This window comes from Zophobas morio, unplaced genomic scaffold, assembly GCF_036711695.1.
Source record: "Zophobas morio isolate AGI-343-1 ecotype UQ-CSIRO unplaced genomic scaffold, CSIRO_AGI_Zmor_V1 ptg000021l, whole genome shotgun sequence".
Lineage (NCBI taxonomy): Eukaryota > Metazoa > Arthropoda > Insecta > Coleoptera > Tenebrionidae > Zophobas > Zophobas morio.
The window spans coordinates 19,880,840-19,899,498 of NW_026972126.1; the positions used below are offsets into that span (position 1 = coordinate 19,880,840).

Genomic DNA, 18,659 nt, shown 5'->3' on the forward strand with positions numbered 1-18,659 from the left:
TGACCCCATTTTAAGCAGATTTTTGGAAAAAATTTTGACAATTTTAGGCACCTTTTCACGTTTATTTCACTAAATATCGAAACGACGATTTCGGATTCGTAATTAGGAGAAGGTTATCTACAATTTGACATTAAATTTCAGTCGAATTTTGACCTTTTAAGCCGCTTTTTGGAAAATTTTTGAAAATTTAAGACTCCTTTTTTCACATTTATTTGAACAGATATCGTGACGGCAATTTGGCATTCTTAATTAACGGAAGGTTGTCTTCAATTTGACACGAATTCTCGGTCGATTGAACCCATTTTAAGCAGTTTTTGGAAAATTTTCAAAATTTCAGATTCATATTTCACGTTTATTTGAATATATATCGTGACGGCTATTTGGGATTCTTAATTAGGAGACGGTTGTCTACAATTTGACAAAATTTTTTGCCGATTGAATCCATTTTAAGCAATATTTCCAAAAATTTTGAAAATTTTTGACTTATTTTTCACGTGTATTTGAACACATTCCGTGACGCCGATTTCGGATTTTTAATTGGGAGAAGATTATCTACAATTTGACACAAAGTTTCAGTCGATAAAACATATTTTAAGCAGTTTTTTGGATTTAGACTCATTTTTCACGGTTATTTCACTGGATATCGTGATGACTATTTCAGATTCATAATTAGGAGAGCATTGTCTACAATTTGACACCAATTTCCAGCCGATTGAACTCATTTTAAGCAGTTTTTTGGAAAAATTTCGAAAATTTTAGGCTCAGTTTTCACGTTTACTTGAAGACAAATTTTGATGGGAATTTCTGATTCTTAATTCGGAGAAAATTATCTACAATTTAACATAAATTTTCAGTCGATTGAACCCATTTTAAGCAGTTTTTTGGATTATTTTTGGACACTTTCAATTCATTTTTTACGTTTTTTTGAACAGATATCGGGACGACGATTTCGGATTCTTAATTAGGGGAGGATTATCTTCAATTTGACACCAAATTTCAGTTGATTGATCCCATTTTAAGCAGTTTTTTGGAAACATTTTGAAAATTTTAGACTCATTTTTCACGTTTATTTGAACGAATATCGTGACAACAAATATCGAATTCTTAATTAGGGGAAGATTATCTACAATTTGACACCAATTTTCAGCCGATTGAACCCATTTTAAACAGTTTTTTGGAAAATTTTTGAAAATTTTAGGCTCAGATTTCACATTTATTTGAAGAGAGGTTTTGATGGGAATTTCGGATTCTTAATTCGGAGAAAATTATCTACAATTTGGCACCAATTTTCTGTCAATTGACCCCATTTTAAGCAGTTTTTTGGAAAAATTTCGAAAATTTTAGAGTCATTTTTCACGTTTATTTGAACAGATATCGTGACGCCAATTACGGATTCTTAATTAAGAAAAGATTGTCTTCAATTTGCCATGAATTCTCGGTGGATTGAACCCATTTTAAGCAGTTTTTTGGAAAAATTTTGAAAATTTTAGACTCATTTTCCACATTTATTTGAGCAGATATCGTGACGACGATTTCGAATTCTTTATTAGGGGAAGATTATTCTCAATTTCACACCAAATTTCAGTTGATTGAGACCATTTTAAGCGGTTTTTTGCAAAAATTTTGAAAATGTTGCAGTCATTTTTCACGTTAATTTTGAACGAATATCGTGACGGCAATTTTGGATTCTTAATTAGGAGAAGATTATCCACAATTTGATACCAATTTTCAGTCGATGGAACCCATTTTAAGCAGTTTTTTGCAAAAATTTTGAAAATTTTAGGCCCAGTTGTAACGTTTATTTGAAGAGAGGCTTTGATGGCGATTTCTCAATCATTATTAGAGGAAAATTATCTACAATTTGACATCAATCTTCAGTCGTTTGAACCCATTTTAAGCAGTTTTTTGGAAAATTTTTGGAAATTTTAGGTTCATGTTTCACGTTTATTTGAATAGATATCGTGACGACGTTTTCGGATACTTAATTAGGAGTTGATTATCTACAATTTGACACTAATTTTCTGTCAATTGACCCCATTTTAAGCAGTTTATTTGAAAATTTTTGAAAATTTTGCACTCATTTTTCACATTAATTTGAATTAATATCGTGACACCGATTTCGTACTCTCAATTATGAGAAGATTATCTACAATTTGACACCAATTTTCAATCAATTAAACCAATTTTAAGCAATTTTTTGGAAAAATTTTGAAAATTTTAGGATCAGATTTCATATTTATTTGAAGAGAGGTTTTGATGGGGATTTCGGATTCTTAATTCGGAGAAAATTATCTACAATTTGACACCAATTTTCTGTCAATTGGCCCCATGTTAAGCAGTTTTTGGAAAAATTTCGAAAATTTTAGACTCATTTTTCACGTTTATTTGAACAGATATCGTGACGCCAATTACGGATTCTTAATTAAGAGAAAATTGTCTTCAATTTGCCATGAATTCTCGGTGAATTGAACCCATTTTAAGCAGTTTTTTGGAAAAATTTTGAAAATTTTAGACTCATTTTTCACCTTTATATCAATACAGGTTTTAATGACGATTTTGGAATCTTAATTATGACAAAATTGTCTACAATTTGACATCAATTTTCAGTCGATTGAACCTATTTTAAGCAGTTTTTTGAAAAATTTTGAAAATTTTAGACCCAGTTTTCACATTTATTTGAAGAGCATGTTTTGATTGCGATTTCGGAATCATTATTAGAAGAAAATGATCTACAATTTGACAACAATTTTCCGTTGATTGAACCCATTTTAAACAGTTTTTTGGAAAAAAAAATTAAAATTTTGAACTCATTTTTCACGTTTATTTGAACAGATATTGTGACGGTATTTTCGGATTCTTATTTAGGAAGGATTTATCTACAATGTGACAACAATTTTCATTCGATTGAAGTTCACTTTAAGCAATTTTTTGGAAAAATTTTGAAAATTTTAGGCCCAGTTTTCACCTTTATTTGAACGAATATCGTGATGGCGATTTCGGATTCTTAATTAGGAGTGGATTATCTACAATTTGACATCAATTTTGAGTTGATTGAACCCATTTTAAACTGTTTTTTGGAAAAATTTTGAAAATTTTCGTCTCATTTTTCAGCTTTATTTGAATAGAGGTTTTAATGACGATTTTGGAATCTTAATTAGGAGAAGATTGTTTACAATTTGACATCAATTTTCAGTCGATTGAAACTATTTTAAGCAGTTATTTGGAAAAATTTTGAAAATTTTAGGCCCAGTTTTCACGTTTATTTGAAGAGAGGCTTTGATGGAAATTTCGGAATCATTATTAGGAGAAAATTGTCCACAATTTGATATCAATTTTCAATCGATTGAACCCATTTTAAGCAGTTTTTTGGAAAAATTTTGAAAATTTTGTACTTATTTTTCACGTTAATTTGAACAGGTAGTTTGGCTACAATTTCGCATTCTTAATTAGGAAAGGATTGTCTACAATTTGACAACAATTTTCATTCGATTGAACCCATTTTAAGCAGTTTTTTGGAAAAATTGTGATAATTTTTAACTCATTTTTCACGTTTATTTGAACGAATATCGTGATGACGATTTCGGATTCTCAATTAGGAGTGGATTGACTACAATTTGACACAAATTTTTAGTCGATTGAACCTAATTTAAGCAGTTTTTTTGTAAAAATTTTGAAAATTTTAGGCCCATTTTTCACGTTTATTTGAAGAGAGGCCCTGATGGCGATTTCGGAATCATTATTAGAAGAAAATTATCTACAATTTGACATCAATGTTCAGTCGATTGAACCCATTTTAAACAGTTTTTTGGAAAAATTTTGAACTCATTTTTCGAGTTTATTAGAACAGATATTTTTGCGGCATTGCCGGATTCTTAATTAGGTAAGGATTATCTACAATTTGACAACAATTTTCATTCGATTGAACCCATTTTAAGCAGTTTTTTAGAAAAATTTTGTACTCATTCTTGAAGTTTATTTGAATAGGTCCAATGACGACGATTTCGAATTCTCAATTATATGAAGACTATCTTTAATTTGACACCTATTTTTAGTCGTTAAGCAGTTTTTTGGAAACATTTTGAAAATTGGGAAGCCAGTTTTCACGTTTATTTGAAGAGAGGCTTTGATGGCGATTTCGGAATCATTATTAGAAAAAAATTATCTACAATTTGACATCAATTTTCAGTCGATTGAACCCATTTTAAACAGTTTTTTGGAGATATTTTGAAAATTTTAGACTCATTTTTCACCTTTATTTCAACGAATATCGTGATAGCTATTTCGAATTCTTAATTAGGAGTGGATTGTCTACAATTTGACACCAATTTTTAGTCGATCGAACCTATTTTAAGCAGTTTTTTGGAAAAATTTTGAAAATTTTAGGCTCAGTTTTCACGTTCATTGGAAGAGAGCTTTCATGGGGATTTTGAATCTTAATTAGGAGAAAATTATCTACAATTTGACATCAACTTTCAGTCGATTGAATGCATTTTAAGCAGTTTTTTGAAATAATTTTGAAAATTTTAGGCCCAGTTTTCATGTTTATTTGGAGAGAGGTTTTGATGGCGATTTCGGAGTCATTATTAGAAGAAAATTATCTACAATTTGACATCAATTTTCAGTTGATTGAACCCATTTCAAGCAGTTTTTTGGAACAATTTTGAAAATTTTGAACCCATTTTTCACGTTTATTTGAACACATATTTTGGCGGCATTTTCGGATTCTTAATTAGGAAAGGATTATCTACAATTTGACAACAATTTTCATTCGATTGAACCCACTTTAAGCAGCTTTTGGAAAAATTTTGAAAATTTTCCACTTCGTCTTCAAGTTTATTTGAATAGGTCCAGTGACGACGATTTCGGATTGCCAATTATATGAAGACCATCTTTAATTCCACAGCAAGTTTCAGTCGATTGAATCCATTTTAAGCAGTTTTTTGGAAAAATTTGGAAAATGTTAGACCCATTTTTCATGGTTATTTGAACAGATATTTTGGCGGCAATTTCGTGTTCTTAATTAGGAGAAGATTGTCTACAATTTGACACCAATTTTCTGGCGATTGTACCCATTTTAAGCAGTTTTTTGGAAAAACTTTTGAAAATTTTAAACTCACTCTTCACGATTATTTGACTAAATATGTTGACGACGACTTCGGATTAATTAGGACAAGGTTATCGACAGTTTGACTGCAACTTTCAGTCGATTCAAGCCATTTTAAGCAGATTTTTGGAAACATTTTGATAATTTTTGACCTACTTTTCACGTTTATTTCACCAGATATCGTGACGACGATTTCGGATTCTTAATTAGAAGATTATCTACAATTTGACAGCAATTTTCAGGCGATTGTACCCATTTTAAGCAACTTTTAGGAAAAATTTTGAAAATGTTAGACTCACTCTTCACGTTTATTTGACTAATAAATATGGTGACGACGACTTCGTATTCTTAATTAGGACAATTTTACTGCAATTTTCAGTGGATTCAAACCATTTTAAGCAGATTTTTGGAAAATTTTTGTTAATTTTTGACTTATTTTTCACGTTAATTTGACCAGACATCGCGACGACGATTTCGGATCCTTAATTAGGAGAAGGTTATCTGCAGTTTGGGACCAATTTTCATTCGATTGAACCCATTTTAAGCGGTCTTTTGGGACAATTTTGAAAATTTTAAATGAAGCAGAACTTATTACAAATTATTATTGTTTAGATTTAATTTTTCCCAACTTTGTAATACATAATAAATGTCATTGTAAATGTAAGCGGCAAAATAAAAAAATGTAAATTTTATAATATGTGCAACAATTTTTTTCAACGATGTTTAAATAATAAATTTATTACTTACCTGCCATTTCTAAGTAGCTGAATTCTTCAAATTTAGACTGAGGACAAACAATTCCCATTACCTACGACAATATCGTGTAAATAAATTTTGCCGCCTCGTCGAAATATAGATTATAATCAAACTAACAAACCCAAATTTGTTTTATAAATCGCGGCTAATTAACATTAATTTGTTGTTTCCGTTTCTTTTCATTACCAAATTATCCGTAGTAAGAAACACTGTAAACATTAGCGGCAAAATAGAAAAATCGAAATTTTCCATTTTTGAACTTGACCTTGTACCCATTTTGATAACAACAATTCCCACGCCCATGGTGCTGGTACTCAAAACTGTAAATTAACTGGAATATACCCATTCATAACCAGTAAATTGAATGTTACGACTCCGATAAGGTGAAAGTCATTGTCAATCGCCCGCTTTATCAGCCGTTTAACAAATTTATGTTGAGACTACACGAACCCAGAAACAAGTAAACAAAGATAATTCGTAACAATAATTTTATTCAAGTTATTGCTCGTTACACATCCACATCTCAAATAAATTACATTATTGCCTTAATTTTACACAGTTACAACGGAGATTTCGAAAATTTTCAATAAGAACACGTTACTCAGTCGCTCTATATTGTCGCTTTAAGTAGATACCACAGACCGACCACTAGCTTAATTTGGCACAATTAAGTAAATCGAATCGAATTAAACCTATTAAAAGTATGTACAAAAATAAACTTCTTACATCAAATCATCACAATAAATAAACATTTTCGAAAATTACTGCAATTCTCACTAAAGTCACTAGTATGGCAAATTGTCCCTTAAGATGGCCTGCTTGATGTGCTTGAACTTCTCGCACTGGCCCCACCAGGAGCTCTTCACGCACACCTTCTTCGGCTTGATCACGAAGCATTTGGTTTGGACTACGTTGAAAAATAATTTTCCTACGAGGTTGGAGTCACTGCTGTCCACCACTTTGAGGCATGCGCGGAAGCTGCAAAAAAGAGAGGTTATGTAACTTTTGAAATATTTATTAATATATTATTTGTTATTATTATTATGAGACTGCTCGAAAAGTGTGTCGACTGACAGCTAGTGACAGTAAAAAATTGGTCGAAGATTATTTTAACAGAACTTTCCTCGTCGCTCAAGTGTCATAGCTAAAAATATTTAAATCCTACTATTCTCCCTGAGGAAAAATCGCTACTACACACCAACAATACCGCTTGCGGGACAAAAGCGCCCCGATCGTAAAATCAGAGGGTTGGCGGTGTCGGCGGCGGCAATGAGACAGTAGGCCGTGTCTAACAATTGACAGGCGCAGAAAAGGGGCGGCCAAGTGTGAAGATACTTCTCAATCAGATAATACTCGTACGGGTCATTTCTTTGCCGCCTCCCGCTCGTGTCAACGCGGGCCCAGGATTCCTGTACAGGTCCGGACCGCACACTTTCCCCATTGTGCCTTCACCACCCCCTCATCCACCATTTCTACAACAACTCCAGGAGCAATTTCCAAAACACAATGCCGCGGTGCAACAAATTAACGAAAAAGTTTGTTATTAAGTGAGCAAGGAAGTCACTTGGGCAACGCCGGCCCTGTGCGCTGCACGTTAGTCATTTGTAGTTTCTGCTCGAGTTGAGCCACGCACGGTTCGCGATACCCCAATATTTTTCCAGGGTTGTATTAATCAATAAATTTCAATTTATGCGTGTCGTCAGTCAATTGGATTTATGTCGCGGGTGATAATGCCGATAATTGATGGGGACTTCGGCACTGGAGAGTCGGAATGGTCGAGTACGGATCTGGGATTTTATTGCTTTGCAACAGATGTGGCGATTGTTGGATTTTTGGTTCGTGGCGCGGAACGCCCTGATTGGCGGATGGAATTAATATTTATGCCATTTTTGGAAATGGGGTTGGGGTGGTCATAAACAAGCATGGGCGGCGGTCGACCGGAAATACGTGATAAAGTGACGTCGTGAATATGCGATTAGTGGGAGTTTTTTCAGGAAAATCGGTGATGTTGATATTTTCAGTAGTTTCAGCCGGTTGGAAGTACAAAGTGGTTGTGTTTATCTGGGGGATCTGGGAGATTTATTGGGGGGAAAGTCACTTTATTTTCAAATAAGTTAAAGGTTTGGTTTCTTAGTCTCGATGAAAAAGTAAAATTAAAAAATACTGAAATGACGTCATTAATTTTACAAAGACGATGAATAAACAAATTTTATTCCGGGTTCTGTGCTCATCAAAGCACCGAAAAATTGAAATGAAGAACTAAAAAATCGGTCCAAGGCTATTTCGGCGGAACTTCCCTCGCCCTCGAAATACAGTCCAAGAAAAATTATACAATTTGATTTTGCGGTATTTTATTCGTGATAATGATAATCTGTATACATAAAGAAAATATGGATAATAGCAGTAACAGTGTAAGAAAGTTCATTTAACTTAACTAATTGCAAAAATATAGACACATCGAGGTCTATTTCGTCGATAAGAGGGAACTCGCTACAAAGCATAATTTCTTGAATATTTGACCATATTTTAACTATCCTTCAAAAACGTTAGGTTTCTTGAATATTTAATATAATTTTATGCTTAGTTCTCGAGCACCTTCTTCGCTCAATTTATCGAAAAAATAAAAATCGAATCGTGGTTTTTATTTTCAAATTTATTATCGACAAGATGGTTTCCCACGTCCTTCATAATTTTCATGAAATTTCAGACATAAGTTCGAGAAAAATCATTGGAAAATTCTTTACGTCAATTTGAGGTTCATTTACAAAAACAAAATATCGTTTCAGATGGATAGATCAAAAAACGTGAAAATTTAGCCACATTCCTCAGATTCATTATCCTAAGTGTGCTGTTGTAAAATTAAGAAATCTATGGATAAAGACAAGATCCCTCCAAAATTATTTTGAATATTGAAAGTCCAATTGATTTCAGATACCCAACACAAAGTAGTGTATTAAATTTATAATTAAAATAAAATGGTAACATTTCGAAAAAAAAGCTTTGAAAGGATTTTTAAGACGTTTTATTTCCGTCTCTCCATTCTAAACGAATTGAGTATCCGGTTTGAAAATTAACTCGTAGGACTAGAAATTCGCCACAAAGCGAATGGTTCAAACCCTAAACCGTAATCTCGGACGGTTCTGGAGTTATGACCCGTTAAATTTGAAAAAAAAGACTTTTTAATTTGGAAATACCATCGTTTTATATTCGTCACAGGTCGAATATTTGCTTTGAAAATGAACTCGTAGAACTGGAAATCTTCGAGAAATCGAATATTTGGAACTCCAAAGTGGATTTTTGAACCATTCTGGAGCTGAGCCGTTAAATTTGAAAAAAACTTTCTTAATTGAGAAATACGATCGTTTTATATTAACTTATACTTTTTCGTCTTTCTCGAAAAGCTGAAGAAATGAAAAACTGAAAAATGTAAAAATTAAAAATTCAAAACTCGTGAAATTTCAAATTTAAAAACTGCAAAATCTAAAAACTGAAATGTCCGGAAGTTGGAAAATCGGAAACCTGGAAAATTTAAAAATAAAAACTCGAAGAGATAACGCAAAATTGTAGAAAAGAAAAACAAAAACTTGAAAAATTGCAAATGGAAAAATTGACGAAACGAAAAATTGCAAGTGGAAAAATGAAAAATTGAAAACTCGAGAAATTCAATTCGAAAAATTGCAAAATCTATAAATTTAAATTGAAAAGTTCAAAAGTTTAAAACTCGAAAAAATTGAAATCGAAAAAATGAAAGATTGTAGAACTAAAAAAAAAACGATCAATTAATTCGGAAATGACCTGGTCTCTCCGTACTAAAAGAATTGGTCTGAAAATTAGCTCGTAGGACTAGAAATTCGTAAGAAATGAAATGCTTCAAACCTTAAAACCGTATTTATGAACCTTTCAACCCGATAAATAATCATTAATCTTTGTTTTTTTTTTAATATATAGAGTTTTCTTTCAACAACATTATAGTTAACATGTTTTCAGTTTCTTGTTGGAAGAAAAGACTTCGTATACTAAGAAAAAACGAACAAAATATAAGCCCCGCCCACCCACCCCTTCTCAATTGTAAAGAATTTTTTATGCATCGTGAGCTGAAGGGTGGAGTTTAGTTGCTAAATCCTCATTTCTATACAAAAAATTACCATATGAAATATGTTTTTAAAAAGGTAGTATTTTCTAGAGAAATTTTGACGTTACAATTAAACTCCGCCCCTCGGTCTAATTAGGAATGAAACACTTATTACAATTGAGATCGGGTGGGTGGGTGGGGCTTAATCTTTATTTTTTCTTTATATACGTAAGCCACGTAGAATAACTTATACTTTCTCGTTTTTCTCGAAAAGCCCAAGAAATGAAAAACTGAAAAATGGAAAAACTAAAAATTCAAAATTAGTGAAATTTCAAATCTAAAAAGTGCAAAATCTAAAAACTGAAACGTCCGAAAGTTGGAAAATCGGAAAACTGGAAAATTTAAAAATGAAAACTCGAAGAGATCACCCAAAATTGTAGAAAAGAAAAACAAAAAATTGAAAAATTGCAAATGGAAAAATTGACGAAACGAAAAATTGCAAGTGGAAAATTTACAAAATGAAAACTCGAAGAGATCACCCAAAATTGTAGAAAAGAATAACAAAAAATTGCAAATGGAAAAATTGACGAAACGAAAAATTGCAAGTGGAAAATTTAAAGATGAAAACTCGAAGAGATAACGCAAAATTGTAGAGAAGAAAAACAAAAAATTGAAAAATTGCAAATGGAAAAATAACGAAACGAAAAATTGCAAGTGAAAAATGAAAAATTGAACTCTAGAAATTCAATTCGAAAAATTGCAAAATCTATAAATATAAATTGAAAAATTCAAAAGTTTAAAACTCGAAAAAATTGAAATCGAAAAAATGAAAGATTGCAGAACTGAAAAAAAAAACGATTTTTTAATTCGGAAATGACCTGGTCTCTCCGTATTAAATGAATTGGTCTGAAAATTAGCTCGTAGGACTAGAAATTCGTAAGAAATCGAATGCTTCAAACCCTAAACCCTATTTATGAACCTTTCAACCCTCTAAATAATCGTTAATCTTTGTTTTTTTTTTTAATATATTGAGTTTCCTTTCAATAACAGGATAGTTAACATGTTTTCAGTTTCTTGTTGGAAGAAAAGACTTCGTATATTAAGAAAAAACGGACAAAATATAAGCCCCGCCCACCCACCCCTTCTCAATTGTGATGAATTTTTTATGCATCGTGAGCTGAAGGGTGGAGTTTATTTGCTAAATCCTCATTTCTCTACAAGAAATTACCGTATCAAATATGTTTTTAAAAGGGTAAAGTTTTCTAGAGAAATTTTGACGTTACAATTAAACTCCGCCCCTCGGTCTAATTAGGAATGAAACATTTATCACAATTGAGATCGAGGCGGGTGGGTGGGGCTTAATCTTTGTTGTTTTTTCTTTATGTACATAAGCCACGTAGAATAACTTATACTTTCTCGTTTTTCTCGAAAAGCTCAAGAAATGAAAAACTGAAAAATGGAAAAATTAAAAATTCAAAACTCGTGAAATTTCAAATCTAAAAACTGAAACGTCCGAAAGTTGGAAAATCGGAAAACTGGAAAATTTAAAAATAAAAACTCGAAGAGATAACGCAAAATTGTAAAAAGAAAAACAAAAAAATTGAAAAATTGCAAATGGAAAAATTGACGAAACGAAAAATTGCAAGTGGAAAAATTAAAAATTGAAAAGTCGAGAAGTTCAATTCGAAAAATTGCAAAATCTATAAATATAAATTGAAAAATTCAAAAATTTAAAACTCGAAAAAATTGAAATCGAAAAATGAAAGATTGTAGAACTGAAAAAAAAAAATTTTTTAATTCGGAAATGACCTGGTCTCTCCGTCCTAAAAGAATTGGTCTGAAAATTAGCTCGTAGGACTACAAATTCGTAAGAAATCGAATGCTTCAAACCCTAAACCGTATTTATGAACCTTTCAGACAGTTAAATAATCGTTAATCTTTGTTTTTTTTTAAATATATAGATTTTTCTTTCAACAACAGGATAGTTAACATGTTTTCAGTTTCCTGTTGGAAAAAAATGTTTGCATATTAAGTAAAAACGGACAAAATATAAGCCCCGCCCACCCACCCCGTCTCAATTGTGATGAATTTTTTATGCATCGTGAGCTGAAGGGTGGAGTTTAGTTGTTAAATCCTCATTTCTCTACAACAAATTACCATATGAAATATGTTTTTAAAAGGCTAAAGTTTTCTAGAGAAATTTTGACGTTACAAATAAACTCCGCCCCTCGGTCTAATTAGGAATGAAACACTTATCACAATTGAGATCGGGCGGGTGGGTGGGGCTTAATCTTTGTTGTTTTTTCTTTATGTACATAAGCCACGTGGAATAACTTAGACTTTCTAGTTTTTCTCGAAAAGCTCAAGAAATGAAAAACTGAAAAATGGAAAAACTAAAAATTCAAAACTGGTGAAATTTCAAATCTAAAAACTGAAACGTCCGAAAGTTGGAAAATCGGAAAACTGGAAAATTTAAAAATGAAAACTCGAAGAGATAACGCAAAATTGTAGAAAAGAAAAACAAAAAATTGAAAAATTGCAAGTGGAAAAATTAAAAATTGAAAACTCGAGAAATTCCATTCGAAAAATTGCAAAATCTATAAATATAAATTGAAAAGTTCAAAAGCTTAGAACTCGAAAAAATTGAAATCGAAAAAATGAAAAATTGTAGAACTGAAAAAAAAAACGATTTTTTAATTCGGAAATGACCTGGTCTCTCCGTACTAAAAGAATTGGTCTGAAAATTAGCTCGTAGGACTTAGAAATTCGTAAGAAATCGAATGCTTCAAACCCTAAACCGTATTTATGAACCTTTCAGCCCGTTAAATAATCGTTAATCTTTGTTTTTTTTTAATATATAGAATTTTCTTTCAACAACAGGATAGTTAACATGTTTTCAGTTTCTTGTTTTGAGAAAAGACTTCGTATATTAAGAAAAAACGGACAAAATATAAGCCCCGCCCACCCACCCCGTCTCAATTGTGATGAATTTTTTATGCATCGTGAGCTGAAGGGTGGAGTTTAGTTGCTAAATCCTCATTTCTCTACAACAAATTACCATATGAAATATGTTTTTAAAAGGGTAAAGTTTTCTAGAGAAATTTTGACGTTACAATTAAACTCCGCCCCTCGGTCTAATTAGGAATGAAACACTTATCACAACTGAGATCGAAACGGGTGGGTGGGGCTTAATCTTTGTTGTTTTTTCTTTATGTACATCAGCCACGTATAATAACTTATACTTTCTCGTTTTTCTCGAAAAGCTCAACAAATGAAAAACTGAAAAATGGAAAACCTAAAAATTCAAAACTGGTGAAATTTCAAATCTAAAAACTGAAACGTCCGAAAGTTGGAAAATCGGAAAACTAGAAAATTTAAAAATGAAAACTCGAAGAGATAACGCAAAATTGTAGAAAAGAAAAACAAAAAATTGAAAAATTGCAAGTGGAAAAATTAAAAATTGAAAACTCGAGAAATTCCATTCGAAAAATTGCAAAATCTATAAATATAAATTGAAAAGTTCAAAAGCTTAGAACTCGAAAAAATTGAAATCGAAAAAATGAAAGATTGTAGAACTGAAAAAAAAACGATTTTTTAATTCGGAAATGACCTGGTCTCTCTGTACTAAAATAATTGGTCTGAAAATTAGCTCGTAGGACTTAGAAATTCGTGAGAAATCGACTGCTTCAAACCCTAAACCGTACTTATAAACCTTTCAACCCGTTAAATAATCGTTAATCTTTGTTTTGTTTTTTTTAATATATAGAGTTTTCTTTCAACAACAGGATAGTTAACATGTTTTCAGTTTCTTGTTGGAAGAAAAGACTTCGTATGTTAAGAAAAAACGGACAAAATATAAGCCCCTCTCACCCACCCCTTCTCAATTGTGATGAGTTTTTTATGCATCGTGAGCTGAAGGGTGGAGTTTAGTTGCTAAATCCTCATTTCTCTACAAGAAATTACCATATGAAATATGTTTTTAAACGGGTAAGATTTTCTAGAGAAATTTTGATGTTACAATTAAACTCCTCCCCTCGGTCTAATTAGGAATGAAACACTTATCACAACTGAGATCGAAGCGGGTGGGTGGGGCTTAATCTTTGTTGTGTTTTCTTTATATACATAAGCCACGTAGAATAACTTATACTTTCTCGTTTTTCTCGAAAAGCTGAAGAAATGAAAAACTGAAAAATGGAAAAATTAAAAATTCAAAACTAGTGAAATTTCAAATCTAAAAACTGAAACGTCCGAAAGTTGGAAAATCGGAAAACTGGAAAATTTAAAAATGAAAACTCGAAGAGATAACGCAAAATTGTAGAAAAGAAAAACAAAAATTGAAAAATTGCAAATGGAAAAATGACGAAACGAGAAATTGCAAGTGGAAAAATTAAAAACTGAAAACTCGAGAAATTCAATTCGAAAAATTGCAAAATCTATAAATATAAATTGAAAAATTCAAAAGTTTAAAACTCGAAAAAATTGAAATCGAAAAAATGAACGATTGTAGAACTAAAAAAAACGATTTTTTAATTCGGAAATGACCTGGTCACCTCGTACTAAAAGAATTGGTCTGAAAATTAGCTCGTAGGACTAGAAATTCGTAAGAAATCGAATGCTTCAAACCCTAAACCGTATTTATGAACCTTTCAACCCGTTAAATTATCGTTAATCTTTGTTTTTTTTTTAATATATAGAGTTTTCTTTCAACAACAGGATAGTTAACATGTTTTCAGTTTCTTGTTGGAAGAAAAGACTCCGTATATTAAGAAAAAACGGACAAAATATAAGTCCCGCCCACCCACCCCTTCTTAATTGTGATGACTTTTTTATGCATCGTGAGCTGAAGGGTGGAGTTTATTTGCTAAATCCTCATTTCTCTACAAGAAATTACCATATCAAATATGTTTTTAAAAGGGTAGGATTTTCTAGAGAAATTTCGACGTTACAATTAAACTCCGCCTCTCGGTCTAATTAGGAATGAAACACTTATCACAATTGAGATCGGGCGGGTGGGTGGGGCTTAATCTTTGTTGTTTTTTCTTTATGTACATAAGCCACGTAGAATAACTTATACTTTCTCGTTTTTCTCGAAAAGCTCAATAAATGAAAAACTGAAAAATGGAAAAATTCAAAATTCAAAACTATTGAAATTTCAAATCTAAAAACTGAAACGTCCGAAAGGTGGAAAATCGGAAAACTCGAAAATTTAAAAATAAAAACTCGAAGAGATAACGCAAAATTGTAGAAAAGAAAAACAAAAACTTGAAAAATTGCAAATGGAAAAATTGACGAAACGAAAAATTGCAAGTGAAAAGTTAAAAATTGAAAACTCGAGAAATTCGATTCGAAAAATTGCAAAATCTATAAATATAAATTAAAAAATTCAAAAGTTTAAAAGTCCAAAAAATTGAAATCGAAAAAATGAAAGATTGTTGAACTGAAAAAAAAACGATTTTTTAATTCGGAAATGACCTGCTCTCTCCGTACCAAAAGAATTGGTCTGAAAATTAGCTCGTAGGACTAGAAATTCGTAAGAAATCGAATGCTTTACACCTTAAAGCGTATTTATGAACCTTTCAACTCGTTAAATAATCGTTAATCTTTGTTTTTTTTTTAATGAATAGAGTTTTCTTTCAACAACAGGATAGTTAACATGTTTTCAGTTTCTTGTTTTAAGAAAAGACTTCGTATATTAAGAAAAAGCGGACAAAATATAAGCCCCGCCCACCCACCCCGTCTCAATTGTGATGAATTTTTTATGCATCGTGAGCTGAAGGGTGGAGTTTAGTTGCTAAATCCTCATTTCTCTACAAGAAATTACCATATGAAATATGTTTTTAAAAGGGTAGAGTTTTCTAGAGAAATTTTGACGTTACAATTAAACTCCGCCCCTCGGTCTAATTAGGAATGAAACACTTATCACAATTGAGATCGAAGTGGGTGGGTGGGGCTTAATCTTTGTTGTTTTTTCTTTATGTACATAAGCTACGTGGAATAACTTAATACTTTCTCATTTTTCTCGAAAAGACCAAGAAATGAAAAACTGAAAAATGGAAAAACCAAAAATTCAAAACTGGTGGAATTTAAAATCTAAAAACTGAAACGTCCGAAAGGTGGAAAATCGGAAAACTGGAAAATTTAAAAACGAAAACTCGAAGAGATAACGCAAAATTGTAGAAAAGAAAAACAAAAATTGAAAAATTGCAAATGGAAAAATGACGAAACGAAAAATTGCAAATGGAAAAATGAAAAATTGAAAACTCGAGAAGTTCAATTCGAAAAATTGCAAAATCTATAAATATAAATTGAAAAATTCAAAAGTTTAAAACTCGAAAAAATTGAAATCGAAAAAACGAAAGATTGTAGAACTGAAAAAAAACGATTTTTTAATTCGGAAATGACCTGGTCTCTCCATACTAAAAGAATTGGTCTGAAAATTAGCTCGTAGGACTAGAAATTCGTAAGAAATGGAATGCTTCAAACCCTAAATCGTATTTATGAACCTTTCAGCCAGTTAAATAATCGTTAATCTTTGTTTTTTTTTTTAATATATAGAGTTTTCTTTCAACAAGAGGATAGTTAACATGTTTTCAGTTTCTTGTTGGGAAAAAAAGACTTCGTATATTAAGAATAAACGGACAAACTATAAGCCCCGCCCACCCACCCCGTCTCAATTGTGATGAATTTTTTATGCATCGTGAGCTGAAGGGTGGAGTTTAGTTGATAAATTCTCATTTCTCTACAAGAAATTACCATATGAAATATGTTTTTAAAAGGGTAGAGTTTTCTAGAGAAATTTTGACGTTACAATTAAACTCCGCCCCTCGGTCTAATTAGGAATGAAACACTTATCACAATTGAGATCGAAGTGGGTGGGTGGGGCTTAATCTTTGTTGTTTTTTCTTTATGTACATAAGCCACGTGGAATAACTTAATACTTTCTCGTTTTTCTCGAAAAGCTCAAGAAATGAAAAACTGAAAAATGGAAGAACCAAAAATTCAAAACTGGTGGAATTTAAAATCTAAAAACTGAAACGTCCGAAAGGTGGAAAATCGGAAAACTGGAAAATTTAAAAATAAAAACTCGAAGAGATAACGCAAAATTGTAGAAAAGAAAAACAAAAATTGAAAAATTGCAAATGGAAAAATTGACGAAACGAAAAATTGCAAGCGGAAAAATGAAAAATTGAAAACTCCAGAAATTCAATTCGAAAAATTGCAAAATCTATAATCAAAAAACTCAAAAAATTTAAAATCGGGAAAATGAAAGATTGAATAACTGAAAAAAACCTGTTTTTAATTCGGAAATGACCTGGTCTCTCCGTACTATAAGAATTGGTCTGAAAATTAGCTCGTAGGACTAGAAAGCTCCAGGGAATCGAATGCTGCAAACGCCAAGTTGGATTCTTGAACCGTTCCGAAGTTACGTCGCGTTGAATTTGAAAAAGAAACTGTTTTTAATTCAGAAATAACATCATTTCGACAGATCTATTTATCTTAATGATTTCTACTTTTATTTTTACATTCCATCTGCGTATTTTCAAGTTGGTAAGTATATCGTTTGTCATCCAACTTTCCTCCTTAATGATGATAATAATAATATTAAAATTTTATATATTTGTTTTAATATCCTGAACGAAATGAAGGTTTCTGTAGATGCCACACTTGTACCACGTCATTAGTGAAAACGGACCTTCTTGTCCCGTTCCCACCTCAAGGCACCGTAAATCACCGTTTTATATTAATAATAAATTTTTACGGAAAATTTATGTGGCACGCTGAAAGCGCACATCCCGGTCCCCGAAAGCCAAATAAATAAAACTCTCGAATTGATTGATTGGTTCCTCGACGATAATTGATTTTCTAAGAAGCGTCTAAAAAGGACGAACTAAGTACACTTTGCGCACAATAGACGACACTGAGTACTTAAATATTTACAGGCCTTGTCTAATTGAACCTATCTGGTTTGAATTACCATACAGTTTTAACACGACGTCGCTAACATCAGTAACTTCGGAAACTGTTAGTGTAAACGAATGCATTTTTCATGTGTGATTTAGGGCCCTAGATTTGGGCCAAGTTGGGCGTGCCGATGAAATTCGTGGACTAAAGTGAATTATTTTTAAGAGGATAGATACGAAAATAAATTATGAGATATTTACGACAAAATTAACGATGGCCAGTGGCAGATGGCGTCGTAAAGCGGAAAAATGGTCCTAGATATGAGGTGCAATTGGGACAATTATTATAGTTATTTTTTAGGGTCGATGTTATTTTCAACAATCACACAGGCAATCAAACCAAACGCTGAAATTATTATTGCCATCAGACGACATTTACAACCCAGCCATCGCACCGCCCAGACAATACCCTAATTGAATTCCATCCGCGACCTACCGTGATCGCAACTTAATTTTATTTGTTCTTTTTTTGACAGCTGCACTTCAGTAATTGCAGATACAGCAAGACTCTAATCGGCTTCTCGTTAGACACCTTTTAAAATATTCAAAACTCGTGTCTTAAAGGACGTTTAATTAATACAGAGTGCTTTATCATCCCGCGCGATTCTAAACGTTTCCATTTAACACTTGCCTTTTTTGTCTCCAGGAATTCAATATTTGCATAGAGGACAAGACAAATATTTGAAACCCTTATCAAGCTGACGATCTTTTAGAAATATTACCTGGATGGGTCGGATATGTCCGGCTCGTATTACCACCCTTATCG

At 31.9% G+C, this 18,659-nt stretch overlaps 1 protein-coding gene across 2 annotated transcripts in view; it reads right to left on the bottom strand.

Annotated features, from left to right (window-relative positions):
• Nucleotides 1-6,334: 6,334 nt before the first annotated feature.
• Nucleotides 6,335-18,659, bottom strand: part of LOC135132574 (uncharacterized) — a 61,321-nt gene continuing 48,996 nt past the window's right edge. For both annotated transcript variants that reach the window (XM_064060698.1, XM_064060699.1), the window contains exon 4: nucleotides 6,335-6,838. In XM_064060698.1, coding sequence (XP_063916768.1) covers nucleotides 6,646-6,838 — 193 coding nt within the window. In that variant the 3' untranslated portion in view covers nucleotides 6,335-6,645. The remainder of the gene's footprint in view (nucleotides 6,839-18,659) is intronic.